This window comes from Mandrillus leucophaeus, unplaced genomic scaffold (assembly GCF_000951045.1).
Source record: "Mandrillus leucophaeus isolate KB7577 unplaced genomic scaffold, Mleu.le_1.0 Scaffold873, whole genome shotgun sequence".
Taxonomy (NCBI): domain Eukaryota; kingdom Metazoa; phylum Chordata; class Mammalia; order Primates; family Cercopithecidae; genus Mandrillus; species Mandrillus leucophaeus.
The window spans coordinates 1,112,565-1,131,480 of record NW_012109508.1 but is presented as its reverse complement, the minus strand read 5'-3'; the positions used below and the strand labels follow the sequence as shown (position 1 = coordinate 1,131,480).

The 18,916-nt window shown below is 39.2% G+C and overlaps 1 protein-coding gene across 2 annotated transcripts in view; it reads right to left on the bottom strand.

Moving 5' to 3' along the window:
* Window positions 1-18,916, bottom strand: part of SLC45A2 (solute carrier family 45, member 2) — a 39,842-nt gene that overhangs the window by 3,924 nt on the left and 17,002 nt on the right. The window contains exons 3-5 of one of the 2 annotated variants that reach the window (XM_011969125.1): window positions 14,296-14,621; window positions 4,118-4,261; window positions 3,098-3,221 (exon numbers count right to left, since the gene is read on the bottom strand). In XM_011969125.1, the coding sequence (XP_011824515.1) occupies window positions 3,098-3,221; window positions 4,118-4,261; window positions 14,296-14,621 (594 nt within the window). Of the gene's footprint in view, window positions 1-2,952; window positions 3,222-4,117; window positions 4,262-14,295; window positions 14,622-18,916 lie in introns of those variants that run through there. The other variant, XM_011969126.1, reaches the window with a different exon arrangement.

Sequence of the window (18,916 nt, the reverse complement as noted above, 5' to 3'; positions counted from 1 at the left end):
CATATCTATTCATATAATTATTGGACTTACAGCTTGTAGACAAGCAACCTTGTTTGCAGTACATTCGAATCAATTATGAAACTAAACACTGTCTCACATTGATTAAAGACAAAGCTCTGAAAATGACAAGTGGGCAACATTGCTTCCTCTATTAAACTTATACCACACCTGGAGGACTGTTGTTAAGGTTGAGAATAAAAAAATGAGAATAAAGCTAGATAAGTTTCTGCTTGCTTAATAATTATATTTATATAGAAAATGTAATCTAAGGTGTCTCAATACCTAAAAGATACCATCAACACCCATTAGGGAAATGCTCTTATCCAAGTGTGTATGCCAGCAGAGGAGAAGGCAAAGTAGGATAAAGAGGTACTTGGAAACGTAAATAACTTCAATACAAAGACTGAAAGTCTGGCAAAGAATACTTTATTCACAAAGATAATCCAATGAACTTCAGGGCCAAGCTTGCATTGCCCGCTGATGGTTCTGATACCCAGTGGTAGTCATGTCATCACACAATGCCTCTCTTCAGGACTGGGGGAAAATTATAGATTTAAGCACCAGCTATGACTAGTAATGTATATTATGGTATGAACAATTGGCCATGTCTTAGTACCTAGTGTTGTTACTCTAATTGGTATACGTGTACCTACTGTCTACAAAAGGAGCTTGGAAACAAGTCCCTATCATCTTTCTCCACCTTAGCAGCCAGATTGTCCTGCCAACCTCCACATGGATAGAAACTGAATCTGCTCCTGATGTTATGTGATAAGTCCAAAATAGAGGGTAATATCATGAGCTCTGGAAGGAGAGGAAAGGATTGATTCTGCCCAGAGTGGGTTGAGGTGCAGGGAGAAGAAAACTTGAATGATTTCACTGAGGAAGTAATATTTAAGTTGGGTTTAAAACCATTATTAGAAGTTGTCTAGTTGGGGAAGTAGGAAGAGCAGTTCAGGTAGAAGAAACTAAAAGCAGCAGCAAATACACAGAAGTGAGAAAGTCTGCATAGTGGGTCACTGACGGTAGTTAATTGACATGGGAATGAAAGAGGGCAAAGTATGAACTTGGCCGAACTGTGAAAAGCTCAGGAATTTGACTTTATCCTTTGGGTATGGAGAGCCCCTAAAATCCTTGAGCAGAGTTGGCTGGTATTTTATAAATAAAATGTTGATTTGAATTTACAATGGTAGAGATCCAATAGATTTATACATTAATACAACTCTGGAAAACTATTCAACTAATAATTTCTTTTGTAACTAGAAAGCCTTTTAACTAGAAGTGACCTAAAAATAACATGCTTTAAAGTTTCAAATGGCATAAAATTTATGTAGACAAGACTGATGGAATGTAATCTAGTAGGGATTCCTTGAGGAAAAAGAAGTTTAGATTGACACATTTTTTTGTGTGTCAAAAAAAAAATTACAAAGATGAAGGTAGGGCTGGATGTAGCGCCTCATGCCTGTAATCCCAGCACTTTGGGAGGCTGAGGTGGAGGATCACTTGAGTCCAGGATATCTAGACTAGCCTGGACAATGTAGGGAGACCTTGTCTCTCCAAAAAAAAAAAAAAAAAATTAAGTTAATAAGCCAGGCACAGTGGCATGTGCTTGTGGTCCTGGGTACTCAGAGGGCTGGGACTTGCTTGAGCCCAGAAGGTTGAGGCTGCAGTGAGCCATGATCACGCCATACACTCCAGCCCAGGTGGCAGAGTAAGACTTTGTCTTAAAAAAAGAAGAAAAACAGACCAAAAAAAAAAAAAAAAAAAAAAAGAATGAGGGTAGTAGTAAATAGTCCCCTCAGTCCTTGAAATCATGAAGGACTTAAGATGGAAAATTTACCAAACCCTTTTAGTCTAGCATTCTTTCATTCTATTTTAAGTGCTTGAAATCTTCCTCCTGGAATTTTTCTTAGTTTGCATACTCCAAGAGGAAGAAAAGAGTTTGCTAAATAAATGTAAGCTTTAAGCACTACTATTTGAGTATCATAAATTTTAACATAATGAAGGTTGTGGTTATGTGATTATTGGGCTCATCAACTTCTTGCATGTTTATATGAGGTCCCCTTTTCCCAATTGTGCTCACTGTTTAAGAGATCTTGAGGCAGGTTTCCTGCTGTGCTATGGCTGGGTAAACGGAAGGGGAAGGGGCCTTCACATACATCCGCCCTTTCTCCCCACAAGAAGCAGGCTGACGGTGACAGAGTGAGTCCCCCTGAGAATGGTAACAGGGATTCTCCCCATCTCCTCTCACTTCCTTCACCCAGGCCATATCCCTGCTGTCCCCTGGACCTGTCCAAAGCCCAGAGCCCTGAGTTGGGGGTCAGTTATTCTTACAATCTTGCAGAAGAAGAGCGCTTTATAATTAGGAGAACTGCATATGTTTTTCAGGCCAGACTTTTCACTTAATTCAATGTATACAGAACTTGGAGATATCCACACACAGTAACAAGTACAATGCAGCCTATGAGATGCCGTGGAGTTGTAGCCCAGCCACTTGGACTTATGCAAAGACAGTAGCAGAAATCCCTTTGTTCAGTGTCTTTATAGCTGCAACTTAGGTGAGTGGAGGTTAAGAGGCTCAGAAAAGCTGGCACCTGGGAAGGAAAGCCAGATGTCCTCAATCCTGGTGTGGTGCTCCTATAACCTACCCAGCTACACATCTGAGCTAAGGTCATTTGCATGCTGACTTTGTCACCTGTCATGTTAACATCACTTCTCTTCTGTGTCATCTACAAATCTGATATGCCTGTCTATGAAATGCCACCAACGATCTTGCTCCAGTAGAACATGAACCTGCTGGGACTCATCCATCCAACACTTCATCTTGTAAAGATTCCCTTTTATTTCCCAGAGAAACTTGATCAGGAACCCACTGATTCCACGTGCAAAGTAATCAGTGAGAAAAATGACACCTAGAATTCATGATGATAAAAGGATGCTTCCTATGGTCCTTTCTAAGGTAATAGTTTTCCCTGACGTCCATAGATTTATTAAGAATCTGGTATTTTAAACAGTAGAGAATACACATAGAAATATCAAATCCAAGTTGTGCTAGACCAGAAACTTTTAGAAGACATCCTTAGGAGAGAGAGAGACTTACAAGAATAAAGTGAGGAAAACACGGAGTTGATGCACAAGCCCCAACATCCAACCTCGACTCCTCTTTCGTAGATGAGAAACTCTGTGGAGTTGTGTGCACTATAGGGATCCCCACCATACACAATCTGAAAGAGAGGTTGGAGGCTGTTGAGGTACAAATGCAATGTAGTAAGAACCCATTCTCATGCACTCTGCTTCTCCACCCCTGGGGGGCAAATGTCCCTGCCTGAGGGACCCTTTCTAGAGTACAGAGCTGATGCTGTCATGACCAAGTCGCCCCTTCCATCCTATCACATCTTCATTCAAGGACCTATCAGAAATCTAATGCTTGCTGCATCAGGTCTCAGCAACGCTCTCTCACATCCTTAACATTCCTCCTTCCATCTTACAGCTGGTCCCACCTTACTTAGGTAATCCCACCACTCATCTTCTGCTACAGTCAATCGGCTTCTGACTCACCTCCACATGGGCCATTCCTGTTCCTGCTTGGAATGTTTTCTCCCTCTCTCATACTCCTCTAACTCCTACTAACCCTTCAAGGCCCAGACCATACTTCACTTTTTTATTTGTATTTATTACTATATTTTATTTTTTAAGAGACAGGGTCTTGCTCTGTCACTCACAATGGAGTACAGCAGCACAATCATAGGTCACTGCATGCTTAAACTCCTGGCCTCAAATGATTCTTCCACCTTGGACTCCAAAAGTACTGAGATTACAGGCATGATCCACCATGCCCAGCCTGAGCCCTGCCCCTCCTTCTTGAAGCCTGCCATGATTGGTACGGCTCACATCAATTTGCCCTATTTGTTGCATTTGATTAAATACTGGCAGACTTCGTAGTGTCCTCTAGTTGTCCAGTGGCATGTTTCTAGACCTGTCTGTAAGCCAGCTTCTTGATGGCACTCTTTCCTACATTCTTACTGTGCCAATCTTAGAGGATAACCCAGAAGAACCTCAACAGGTATTAATGGAGTAAATGATGTGTAACAGTGAGTGTGTGCACAGACACGTTCATTACCTGGCCCATGAAATCTGTGAAGAAGAGCATGTTGGACAGGAAGGCCGTCCATCCAATGAGGTGGCTGATGCAAAGGTAGCGGTAGTGAGAAGGCATGCTCACCAGTGCTCTCAGCAGTGACTTTAATGTCATTTCCCTGCAAGTCTGAAATAAAACATGAAACAGAGGTGTGACCTTCACTGCAGAAACTCAGCCTGCTAAGGGAGCCAGAGCGCACAGCCATATTATGTATTTGTCAGTCAGCCATCACACGAAGTGTCACTTTTCCTGGACATGGAACTAGGTTTCCCTGGAGTAGACTCACAGGAGGTATTCTGTTAACCGTGAGTGACGGCTTAGCAGTTTCAGGCCCAGAATGAGGCTTTGGACCCAAGGGCAAAGAGAATGAGAATGACGCTAGCTTCAGGCCAAGGTGTAGGAGACATTGAGCATCCTATCTCTGAATGACAGAACTGCTACAGAAGGACAAAGCTCACAGTCATAAGCCAGCTCTTAGATGATTATAATTCTTGGGTCTCTTAACTATGAGAGCACAGTAGGCAAACCCAAGATGTCTGTCATGATCTTGGTCCCCTAATGTCATCTCTGTGATTATGTGCTGTTACATGGCAAAGGGATTTGCAGATATATTAATAATTAAGGTAACTAGTCAGCTGACCTTAAGTTAATTGAAAGGGAGGTTATCTGGGTGATCCTAACCAAATCCCATGATCCCTTGAAAAGTACAGAATTTTCTCCAGTTGGTAGTAGAAGGGAAAGTCAGAGCAACTCAAAGCATAAGAAATGCCTGCTTTGAAGGTGGAGGAAGCCACATGAAAAGGACCTGAGAGTGACATTTAGGGGCTGAGAACAACTCCAGGCCAACAGTCCACAAGAAAGCAGGGACCTCAGTCCTAAAACCACAGGGAACTGCATTCTGCCAACATCCTGAATGTGCTTAGAGGCAGGCTTCTCCCACTGAGCTTCCAAATGAGAATACAGCTCTGCTAACACTTCGACTTCACACTTGTAAGACCTTGTGCAGAAAACCTAGTGCAGCTCACCCAGGCCTCTGATCTACGGAACTGTGAGATAATAAACTGATGTTGTTTTAAGCAGCTAAGTTTGTGAAAATTTTTTATTTACTAGAGCATTAATACAGAGAGCCAGTCAGCTCCCTGTTCTTAGCCAGCTGTCTCCACCCAGGTTATTTCTCTGGATTCTAATGATAGCAGAAATGTGTTAATGAGCCCTAATTGAGTTAGAAGTAAGAACAATGTAGAACTCAAATATATATATTTATACATGCACACACACATGCGCACGCACACACACACACACACACACAGGAGGGGTCTTCAATATGTTAACGGAAAATGCATACTATGAAAAAATTATGTATGGATTTCAAAAAAATTTTTGAAGCAAAATAAACTCATACCAACTTGCTATAGTATGTCTGAAGAAGATTTAGTTTGAGGCACCAAGAAGGATAAGACATCAGTTTGAAAACAGCCCCTAACAGAGCCACGTGAATTCTACCAAAATTGAAGCTGGAATAAACATCACTTATGGTGAAGCTTTGGTGGAAGAATGGTGAAATCACATATGTTTTTTTTAAGTTTATGAAGACAATGTCCCAAAGAAATCAGCAGTTTACAAATGGATAACTCATTTTAGGAAGGAACCAGATGGTGTTAAAGATGAAGTCCTCAGGGGCAGACCATCCACATCAATTTGCAAATAAAAAAGTTAATCTTGTTTATGCCCTAATTGAAAAGGACTGACAATTACTGGCAGAAATAATAGTCAACACCATAGACATCTCAGTTGGTTCAGTTTACATAATTGTGACTGAAAAGTTAAGGTTCAGCAAACCTTCCACTCAATGAGTACCAAAAGTATTGTGCCCAGATCAACTTCAGACAAGAGCAGAGCTTTCAATGAAAATTTTAAACATGTAGGATCAAGATCCTGAAACTTTTCTTCAAAAAGTTGTAACAGGAGATGAAACATGGCTTTATCAGTATGATCCTGAAAACAAAGCACAATCAAAGCAATGGCTACCAAGAGATAGAAATGGTCCAGTCAAAGCAAAAGCAGACAGGTCAAGAGAAAAGACCATGACAACAGTTTTTTGGGGATGCTCAGGCATTTTGCTTGTTGACTTTCTGAAAGGCCAAAGATTGATACTATCTACTTACTATGAGAGTGTCTTGAGAAAGTTAGCCAAAGCTTTAGCAGAAAAACACCCATAAAAGCTTCGCCAGAAAGTCTTTGTCCACCATAACAATGCTCCTGCTCATTCCTCTCATCAAACAAGGGCAATGTTGTGATAGTTTTGATGGAATGTCTTTAGGCATCAACTCTGCAGTCCTGATTTAGCTCCTTCTGACTTCTGTTTCATAATCTTAAAAAATCTATGAAGGGCACCCATGATTTTTCAGTTAATAATGTAAAAAAGACTGCATTGACATGGCTAAATCTCCAGGACCCCCAGTTCTTTAGGGATGGGCTAAATGCCTGGTATCATTGCTTACAAAAGAAAGCAATGAACTCAATGGAGCTTATATTAAGAAGTAAAGTTTATTCTTTTTAAGTTTTATCTTCTCATTTGATTTTTCCATTGACTTTAGGAAGGCCCATCCCACACACATATATGTAAAAAATGAATATATAGGCCCCTGATTATTTAATTTAGATTTAAATTAGGTTAAAACCAGAAGCTATAGTTGTTTTGGTTTCAGAAACATGGAGAGAATGAGAAACTTTAAACTATTGATACAATTGTTTTGAAATACCAAGAATGATAATAGCCTTTAGCATCTTGTCATATAAGAGAAGAAAGAAACCTTGGGAATATTAAGTGATTAGCTTCCCTGAAGACACTGATACCATAAACATCAGACAAAATTTGGTAATGGGTCTTTCTTGTCATATTTTTATTTATTCTGAATCATGACATTGAGTACTGGCTAGTTTATAAGACAGTCTACTGAGATTTTCTATTTTAACTGTAACAGCATATTTTTTATACTTCTTAACCTTATACAATCATGCATTTTACTTCTTTGTTGCGGAAAATTATATTCACCCATTTTAGTTCTGTTGTGTAAGTTGATTTTTTCAAATTCATCAGTCTTGCAGTATCTAGCCCACTGACCATAACTATAGTCATTTTCTGATAATAAGTGTTAAACACTACAGACATGTCCCTGGATTGAAGGAAAATAACTGTTTTTCTGCAAGTAGAATATGGTACCTGTAAAAATAAATGATTATAACAGAAATGAAGTTCAGAATTACTACTTTTTCCTCAACCACAGAAAGAAGCAGCTAACAACATAGCCCAAGAAACAACAGCCTGGTTTTCATGCCTCCAACTAGATGGTTTGTCTTCACTTTCCTTCCTCTCTTTCCAAAAATGCAAAACTGAGAAAGTGAATCTGGCCAACAAGTATTCAGCCTCATTCTAAATATTAATATATGCTTCTGACTTATACATAATTTTCAGCCTGCTTTCATTGTTAGCCTAATTTGTCCTTTCTTCTAAAAATAAATATGAGCTTTCAAAATGTGCCTAGTGTTTCTGTAAAAGCTGGGAGTATAAATATTCAAAGCCCCTTTGTATATTGTAACTCAGAATAAAAACTCAGCTAGCATATTATTCCTGACTCATCAATTCCCTTGTAAAACCCTTTTAATCATTCTGAAACCTTGGGAGTTGTTTTACTGCATTTATTTTGTACCACTGTCAGCTGTAGACTGGGTGGTGATGAATTTACAAGCGAAAAAGGTACAGAGTCTATCAGGGAGAAAGAAAACTTCACAAATGTGCCCTCAAAAGGAGACTATTTAAATGTTAAAGGGAGCAACTGATGGCATGGAGGAATTGGAGATAGATTTTATGAGATCTGGTTTAAACTCGTGAAATAATTCAGCCCTCTTGCCATTAAAAAAAGAAAAATTTGTTCTTAAATTACACAGCCACCCTTATTTTGGAAAGCAATGTCTTTGGCAAACAATAACAGCCCTGCAGCCTTGGCCCTGACCCTGGAAACATGCAGACTTCTTTTGCTTGACTGGAGACCTCCCAGGGCACACATTTGGAAGAGAAGTGCAAATCCATGGCTTTGAGAGTAAGATGTATTACTCTGTGCTTTATTCTTACTTTATCTTTTTGTCTTATTTTATTTGCTTATTTATTTATATTTTTAGAGGTGGGGTTTCACTCTGTTGCTCCGATAAGTGTGCAGTGGCATGATCACAGCTCACTGCAGCATCAAACACTTGGGCTCAATGCATCCTCCCACCTCGGCCTCATGAGTTGCTGGGACTACAGGAATGAGCCACTGTATTGGTCTCAATTTGTTTTTTAAACCAAATAATGAAATCATTCAGAGCCTGCAACATTTTTTATGTGGCCCCTACTAGTAAGTTTGTAGTATCTGTTGTATTTATTTTTGTACTCGTGTGGGAGTTCCATGCCTTTCAAAAGGCTTCCACTCAGTTGATTTCATTTGATCCTCACAGTAGCCTCTGAATGGGTGAGACAACCCCTGTCTATGCAACTCTTGGAGGGGGAGTCCCAGTCTATCTAAGGGGACATCAAAGAGGCAGATAATCTATCAGGGTGTTATCTGTTATCACGTATATACTTACCTTTAGTAAAACCTCATCTTGTTTTGTTCCCCAAACCACCACATTATTTTAAAATTTTTGCTTTCACATTATTTGATTACTTTTTTCCTTATTTTTTATCTATTATAGAAATTTTGGATGTATTGCAGAATTTAAAAATAGAAAATTAGAGCTTCCTGTGAGCCTATCATCCAGACTTTTCATTTTTGGTATTATTTCCTTTCCATTTTTCCTCTATGTATACAGCTTTGTTTTCTCCCAAAGTAAAGATTGTTTTGTGTATGTAATGTATATTTTACCTGATATATTTTTATTAAACCTTCAGAAACATATATTTTTAATGACTGCATGAATTTTATCATATAGATATTCCATGATTCTCTGGCTGTCCTGCATAAATGCACAAAGGGCTCCAGTCCAACTAGGAATCTTAGAGTTCTGGTTTGTTGGTGAAGGAGGGGCAAGGAGTATAGGTATTATCCACCAAGCAGTCTGGTGTTGGGAAAGAGGGTTGAGTCCAGGCATTAGGAGACCTAAAATCTCATATTTTCTCCACTTGTGTGATCGAGATAAAATGAAGGCTTTATCCCAATGACCTCATAGTTCCTCCTTGCACTCTTATAGTTATGGAAAACGCTGCACTCATCCTAAAATAGGAGCTACTGTTGGAATCAGATGAATAGATTACTCTCTTCAACTGCATTCTCCTATCAAGTGGCATGGGGAGAGGCAGGTTGATGTGCTGTGGCAACTCAATTCCAAGGCAGTCACGGTGATAGAATGAGGCCTTCTTTCAGCAGATCATACTCAACCATTTTGCCAATTCAAACATAAGCAGCGTCGAAGTTTACTTTTGCATTTATTTTGGAAAAATGCTAAGCAAATGAACAGAGTAAACAATACTGGAGGAAGCGCTTGATCTCGAGGAAAAACTACTTACAGAATTTTATAACTAACAGCTAAGATGTATTGCTTTTATTCATATACATAACTGAATACAAAAAAATGAGGTTTTCTACTGACTATACATAAAAAAAAAAAAAAAAATCCTTAAAATACCATTAAAATAAAGTACAGTTTTTAGTTTTGTAAACCACTTAGCTAAATGTAATGTGGTATCCTAGATTGGATCAGAAAAAGGATATTACCAGAAATGGGATAGCTGGATCAAATGGTAGTTCTACTTTCAGTTCTTTTTCTTTTTCTTTTTTTATTGTACTTTAAGTTCTAGGGTACATGTTCACAATGTGCAGGTTTGTTACATATGTATACGTGTGCCATGCTGGTGCACTGCACCCATTAACTCGACATTTACATTAGGTATATCTCCTAATGCTATCCCTCCCCCAACCCCCCACCCCACAATAGGCCCTGGTGTGTGATGTTCCCCTTCCTGTGTCCAAGTGTTCTCATTGTTCAATTCCCAGGTGAGAACATGCGGTGTTTGGTTTTCTGTTCTTGCGATAGTTTGCTGAGAATGATGGTTTCCAGCTGCATCCATGTCCCTACAAAGGACATGAACTCATCCTTTCTTATGACTGCATAGTATTCCATGGTGTATATGTGCCACATTTTCTTATCCAGGCTATCATTGATGGGCATTTGGGTTGTTCCAAGTCTTTGCTATTGCGGATAGTGCCACAATAAACATACATGTGCATGTGTTTTTATAGAGCACGATTTGTAATCCTTTGGGTATATACCCAGTAATGGGATGGCTGGGTCAAATGGTATTTGTAGTTCTAGATCCTTGAGGAAATGCCACACTGTCCTCCACAATGGCTGAACTAGTTTACAGTCCCACCAACAGTGTAAAAGTGTTCCTACTTCTCCAAATCCTCTCCAGCACCTGTTGTTTCCTGACTTTTTAATGATTGCCATTCTGACTGATGTGAGATGGCCATCAGGAAAATGCAAATCAAAACCACAATGAGATACCTTTCAGTTCTTCAAGGAATTGCCACACTGTTTTCCATAGTGGTTGTACAAGTTTACATCCCCACCAGCAGTGTAGAAGTGTCCCCTGTTCACTGCATCCACATCAACATCTGTTTTTGTATTATTGCCATTCTTGTGACATATATATATGTGTATATACATATACACACACACACATATATATACATATATATATATCACAGTTTTTTATTCACTCTTTGATTGATGGGCATTTAGGTTGGTTCCACGTTTTTGCAATTGCGAACTGTGCTGCTGTAAACATGAGTGTGCAAGTATTTTTTATATATATGATGGAATAGTACTCAGCCATAAAAGGAATGAATTAATGGCATTCACAGTGACCTAGATGAGATTGAAGAATATTATTCTAAGTGAAGTAACTCAGGAATGGAAAACCAAACATTGTATGTTCTTAGTCAAAAGTGGGAGCTAAGCTATGAGGATGCAAAGGCATAAGAGTGACACAATGGATGTTGGGGACTCAGGGGGTAAGGGTGGAAAGGGGATGAGGGATAAAAGATTACAAATTGGGTGCAGTGTGTACTGCTCAGGTGATGGGTGCACCAAAATCTCACAAATCACCACTAAAGAACTTACTCATGTAACCAACCGCCACCTGTTCCCCCATAACCTATGGAAATATTTTTTTTTAAAAAAAGGACATTAGTAGAAAAACGGTGAAATTCAAATAAGTCTGCTGTTTACCTAACAGTACTGAAGCAGTGTTAATTTCTTAGTTTTAACAAATGTACATGGTTGTCTATGACGTTAACATAAGAGAGAAGCTGGTAAAGCATAGATAGGAACTCTCTCTACTATCTGCAACTTTTTTGTAAATCTAAAATTATTCAAAAATTAAACTTTGATTAAGAAAACAAAATAACACATAGGCACGCTTTGCTAGGTGACAACTCCATGGGGTAGAACAAGGGCTCTGGTGTTCACTACAGTCTTCTGATGCTCAGCATTGGGTCTGGCAGGGGTAACTAATAACTATTGAATGAATAAAATAATGTACAAGTGAATGAACCATGCACACAGTGCAAACCCATTCCAAGAAATCTTATTGTTCACCCAAATACACCCTCCTCTTTATTCCCTGTAGTCAGTAGTCAGCAGCCAGATTAATATCAACAACAAAAAAGACCAAAAAAAAAAAAAAAAAAGCTAACATCAGTGAGTCCTCTGCCCCACTAGTTTTGATGGACCTCCATCATCTACCTAATAAAATTTTAGTTCTTATGCTGGCATTCAAAAGCATCCAAAATCTGTCTCCAATTTGCTTTCCTAACTTTAGTTCTAAAGTTACAAACTCTATGATCTACAGTACCACTTACACTTTCTGCAAATATGCTTCATGCTTTTAAAATATTTTTTTTTATATCTGTGGCTTTGCTGATGCTCTTCTGTCAGAATTATTTTTCCCCAAAAATATCTATTCAAATCCTAACTATCATTCAAGGCAGAACTCAGGGGCGATCATCTCCATAACCCCTCTCTCCATTTATTTAGGCACAATCCTTCCCTCTTTAAAACTAAAAGCAATTGTTATTATGCCATTTGTGGCCACCTTGGAAATGTGCCATTTGGGTCACCTACTGGAGGAAACACAGTTGATCGACAGCTCCGAATGCTGCCTTTCTGGATCCATTGCTCCTGTTCCTGCCAAGGAACTCTGTTCCTGTACCTGTTCCTCCCAAGGTCACCCTTTTCCTGGCTGTTCCCAGATAGTGACTAAGCAAGACGGGGGGTATTAGTGCTAGCCTGTTCCTACAAGAGTTGGGACTCCTCTAAGGAGCTACTTTGGCTGGAGGACTCCCATTTGGCCTGGGTGAAGCTTTCTTGGAACTTTACTGCATCTGAGAGGCTTCCTACCCTATCCTCTTTCCTTTCCTTTCTCCTTTCACAGGTGTTTGACTTACATCAAGATAAGAAGACTTTCCCTTCCTATTTCTACTTTCTCCACCTTATCTTTCATGCTGTTTTCTCCAATGAATCTCTTACATGTCAAATCCTATCTTGGTGCCTTTTTAAAAGAGCTGAACTGATACATTGTTTCTATAGAATTTACCATGTTCTATCATGGATTATGAGTCATGATATAAACGACTTATGCCACCTGTTTGGCTATAAATTCTTGGGCATATAGACTGGACATTTGTCAGTTTTATGGTCCCCAAATATCTAGTACAGCACTTTGCACATACTCAGTACCCCAAGCTGTTTGTTAAATGAATAATGATTATAATGTGTTGATATACTTACGTGAAGTTTGAAAAAGTGTCTTTGCATGCTTTTTCTTAGTTGAACATCCTAACAATCCTAGAAAATAGACTGGCCAAATCAACAAGAGAAGCTGACCTCACAGGAAGGTGAGATTTACTGAGCTTGTCTGAAAGTTGTTGGAGTCCAGATTTGTGTCCCCTGTTTGTGTTTAAAGCACTCAGTGTTCTGTCCGGGTCATAATAACAAGACCTAAACCCAACAGCTTACTATGTGGTAGCAAACACTCTAAGTAACTTTACATGGATTAGCCCCTGTGACCTGCACAAAACCCTTGTAGGTAGATGGAATCATTTTCTCATTTAACAGAAATGTAAATGCCCAAAGTCATGCAATCCAGAGATGGTATAGCCAGGATTTAAGCACTGCGCTCTTTATCTTTAGGTTCCCCTATAGCAAGTAGTTATTTGTGATTCATTGAATGAATAACACAGGTCAGCAGCTAGAGGAACCAAGATTTGAACTTAAGTCTTCTACAACCTTTTGTCAATCAAGGAATCCTTTGTTCTATATCCCTGAGGTTTTAGCATTCAATTTTAGCTTGAAGGTAAATGCAATTACTTCCTCTGTGTTGTCCAATAGAACTTTCTACAATGATGAGAATGTCTTACATCTGCACCGCCCTATATTTTAGCTATAAGCCTATGGGGCCTTTGCACATTTGAAACGTAGCTAAAGCAACTGAAGAAATGAAGTTCTAATTTTATTTTTATTTTAATTTAAATAGTCCCATGGGATTATTAGCTACTATATTGCTCAGCTTCATTCTAGTCTCTTCTCTGATCATTTCATCTGAACGTGGTCTCATTTCTCTGGCAGTTAGTTGAGTTTTATTTCAGATTTTAAGCTGATGAATTCTCTGTGCAGTTCACTTAAAATGAACTAAAATATCCAGTCAACTCATGACAGGTAAATTCAATATGCCCAACTCAGTCACCAACCCAAGGATGCTACCATTTGGAGGAAAAAATTTCTAATTTATGATCCTAATCTAAGAGGATATTTCTTCTGGCCTAAGGATGATTTTAGCCTTCTCTTGTGGCCTAACCTTTCTCCATTGGCTTCATCTTCCTTGGTTGGATGCTCTGAGAGGAGTAAGAGACAGGATGACCAGAGGAAAATGCAGACATTTTTCTTTGACATATAAAATTTTAATTCCAAGGGATTATAGCTACTGGGAATTTGGGAATTCAGTTAGACTCCACAAAACTCTTCACATCAAACAAACACACAAAACAAAGAATTTTTTTAAAAAAGAAGAGAACAAAGAGCAAGAATATTTTTCCCATGTAAAGAAAAAAATGTTGCATCTTTACCTGTTCAGCATGATTTTTGTTTTTTGCTCCCTGCATTGCCAGCTCTCGATTTACATAACCATTTTTAACTTTCTCGATAGAACCATACTCGTACATTCCATCTGATGACAATGGAGGGTCCTGAGGGGTTTGCTGTGGGGGAATGCCCTTTGCAACATCTGTAAGTGGGGCTTCAGAGATACTGCACAGATGAACAATAAAACACAAAGTGAGCACCAATGCAGAGAAGAAGAACATGACCTGGAATTCTGTACCCAGCAGTCTTCCCAGTTCCAGATGGGCCCAGTCTATAGCACCCGAAAGGTAACCCAGGGCACCTCCGAAACCTGGAAAGCAAAAAAAGCTGTGTTAGCATATTTAGCAAATTATTGTTCATTTTCTTCATGCATAGACACTCGCCTTCAGTGGGAAGACTCCCTAAAGACAGCAGAGGCAGCCTGGAGATGATTGGAAAAGCAATACAGCAAGAGGCTGAAAAACACGCAGCCAGGCAATGTGGATTCAAGTTTTGGCTCTAGCATTTACTTGGTGAGACCTTGGGCTTCCTCACCCAGAACATGGAGGTAATAGTAGAAGAGTAACCTACTCTTAGGGTCATGGTTTGAAAATAGAAGTGTTCAGGATGGGGCCAGACACATAGCAAGGACTTACTAAGTATTGCTACCATCAGAGATACTGTGACCTTTCCAAAGTGCATTCTCTAGACTGTTTTTGAACTTAAATTTCTCACCAGAAAAAGCCCCAAAGAAAACCAATTTATGGCAGCAATAAAATTAAATGACTTGTAGTTTCTCTATTATTAAGCTTCCTGGGATGACGTAAGCTTGCAAAGTTCAAACAGCCTCAAAAGCTGTCTTTCTTCCTCTATTAGAAGCTAAAGGTACTTGTTCCCAGTTGATAGCTGGGAACAGGAAATAATGAGAACAAAAGTTTACACACGAATTTTTAAAACTCCTATTCTCATTTCACAGGACTCCAACCTGAGGTCTTTTTGGTGCTTGTTTTATCGTCTCAGGCTTAAACATAGTGTCACTTGAGGGATGCTGAGGAAAGGCTCCTCAAAATCTATCCCAGCCTAATTATCTGATATTTAAAATCCAATTATTAGTTATTCCTTTTTTGAGTTTCTGTTTTAAAATACACGTGTTCCTGGTATGGGCAAGAAATTACTCAGCACCAAAGTAGTAACTGTTCCTCAGATGTTCCTTCTGGTGCAGACATTAGTGACTTCTGATAAAGGTGGGAAGATAGCATGGTGGGGGAGGGGACAGTGGACATACTACAGGATGTCAAGGGAATTAAAGGGTTGAGTGCCGGACATATCCTCTACATATGTCACAAACTTATGTAGGGCTGATCCTCCTGTCAAAATTCTTTAAACATCAAACTCCCATCATGCCTACCAACCACAATTTATCTAGCTGAACAGATCAGCTTTCATTTTTGTTTTTGATTTTTTTGTGTGTGTGTATGAGTGAAGTCTCTATTTTATTTCTCAGATAAGTACAATATCTTCACAAGCTAGGGAATCAAGGAAGAAAACAGAACTAAAGGAGTTCCTCTCTAATCCTAAACATCTAAAGTTACATAAACCCTGACCTCAAGAACACAAACCTGAATGCCAAGTACCATGAATCCTAGTTTGTTCAAATTAGTGAAAGAGTGGACGATTTTGGTCACTTCATATTCTGGTTAGTTTCAATTTAACATAGAGACTATTTATGGAGGATCAACAATCTAATCATTGCATTCCAAAAATAAATCATCCTTAGCATGTCCTGAATGCTGACGTGTTTTAAGGCAGAATTATAAGAAATTGTGGCCCATTGGGCACAGTGAAGTAAGACATATAGTCTCTGGAATCAAGAAATTTATGGTCTAGTTATGTGTGATGAGCATATACATAAACAGAAAATTGACAGATGACGGTGAAGTGCCCAGAATTTGAGAGAAAAAGAAGGTCCTGAAACAGCCGTACTCTATGACTGATTCAGAAGAATGTTCTGGGATTTGCGGTGCCTCTGGTTATTATTAGACAATGACTATTCAATTGTGGAGATGCAGAAGGTATCAGAAGTCATGCATCAAGCCAGGCAATCAACCAATAAGAATGTATTAAGTCTGCTCCTCAACCCATTATGACAACAAAAATGTCTCTAGATATTGCCAAATATCTCTGAGGGAAGGAGGTTGAAAAGCGGCCCTTAGTTTAGAACCCCTGACCTAAGTCAACCCTATGACAGACACATTCCTTTTTTGAAACTATCATTTGTAAACAGATCAAGGGTTTCATATTGCCATTCAATTCTCTTATCACTTATGCCTCTATCTTTCAAATTTTTGTTCAGCTGAGCACTACTGGTTGCCTCAGTTGGAAGAATGTAGAGCAGAAGACCCTGCTCATTTGAAAGAATTGATATGTGAAATAAATCCTCCACTGTGCAATGGAATGGTAGTTTTATTTTATGGGAAAAAAATAAGGATACGCATATAATGATGGATTTATATTAGAGGTTAATTTGGACAATTGAGTCCTACAATTGGGAAGTTTCCTGATGCAGTTGCATGTCTACTGGTTTAGTCCAGTTCAATAAACATGCATCAAGCACTAAATATATGTAAATGACTCTACTAACTTCAGGGGATATAAACATAAACAAGACACAGTTTCCCATTTTTTCCCCAGAAGGTGGTTTCAAGTGGGAGAAGCAGATGATGGGAGAAGCTACTTTCAAAATGGTAATAAATGATAAGCTAGAACTCAGAGCTGCGTACTCAGAGTACAAAGGAGTTTCGAAGAGTCGATTATTGGTGCTAGTTAATGGCATCAAAGTAATGTCGATTATTAGTAAATCTGACAGGATTTCTCTTCATTAGCAATGAAGGTTATAAGAGTTCAATATATCAATGAATTAAAAAATTTTGGAGGTAAAAGGAGATTGGAAGAATTAGATCAGAAAGCTATGAGTTCTAGTGGCTCTGTGATGGAAGACCACACAGAGGGAAGAAGGGATTTGGAATCGTGCCTGATTTCCATTCCCATCTTTGTGCTTTCTAGTCACATGCTCTTGGGCACTTCTCTGAGAAACGAGGGTGGTGCTGCCTGTCCTCATCTGAATTTAGTGAGGATTAATGCAAATAATCCATGTCAAGCCCTAGTACATACCATGGCAGAACCAGGTCCCAAACTGAGCTCCCTGCTGACTTCCTACAGTAACCCTAATTCCAGAGCCTCCCCTAGAAGCAGGAGAAGATACCTACTGCACTGAACTGGCTGAAGACAGCCTGCCTGGAGCTTGCTGAAAAGACTTAGTCATTTTAGGCCCGGTGATTAGAACTAGTGGATCATTCTGAGGGCTGAGACCTGGGCTTACCCCTGACCCTATTGTGGCATGTGGCAAGTATCAAGAAAGTAAAATGTATCTCAAACATGGAAAGTGTAAAAATTGCAACTGCTTGATTTTTAAAATATTCCCCTAGAGCAGCCTTCTTAAACTTTAATGCATCACTCTTTGAGTGGCCAGGTGACAGCAGTTTCCAACTAGTTTCCTTTCTTGAGAAATGGTACTTTGTTGTCACAGGATATTTGACCCACAGTTCATAACTGATAAAGCACAGTGATTTGCAGTCCTGTAAAAGTAAGGTAGTTTGCACATATGAATAGGGTTTTTGTAGCCTGGTAGGGAAATTACTCCAAAAGTATTACAGAGGGGTTATACTTTTATTGTCTTGTAGAAGATGAACCAGGTTCATATTTAGTCTAACATTTTTTATTTTGCTAGTCACACACACGCACAAACACACACACACACACATATTTCCTGCAAGAACCTGGGGGAACTCTTCTTATATCTTCCCCATTGGTCCCTTTATTAATATGTTAATTTAAAACCTTGACATATGCTATAACTTAGAGAATTAATAGCACTCTCTTATCTTAGGGAAGGAGGTAAAAAAAAAATACAGGAAAATCTGTCTTATTTGTCCCAAAGCTACTGTTTTGAAGTACTTGTAGCTGCAAGTTACAATAGTACAACAGGACATGGCAGGAAAGCAAAGTGGGCCACTGGGGAATTATCCTAACAGAATATTAAGACAATGGAAAACAAATATTTAAACTTTATCTATTTGCTGCCTCAGATATGATGAGGGCCAGTAGAGGGCTGTAGGAATTCATTAAAGGCCTTTCTTTTGCTTCTTCTGCTTAAGCCAAGGGTTTTATCTTCAAAGACAATCTCCCCAACAAAACCTAGTTGTCTGTGCTATGATAAAGGCTGATAGTTTTACCATTTTACCACCTCCCACACCTACATCCAGACTGTATTTACCTCTGCTGCCAAAATCAGCCTCTTTGAGGCCCCTGGAATCAATCACCAGGCTATTGGGCAAGCCATAAGCCAGAGCGTTTGGAGGACATCTGTTGCGACATTAGACAACGAGCTTTTACAAAGAAGGGCCGGAAGTCATCCAGCTGGCTCCTTCCTCACAAAGCCAGGCTGTATTGTCAAACTCAGGAGAATAAATGGCTTTAGAAGACAGATGTCATATTTCATAACTAATGATGCAACTTGAACAATGGCACATCCTGGAAGAAGTCCAAATATATAGAAATATGTAAAAA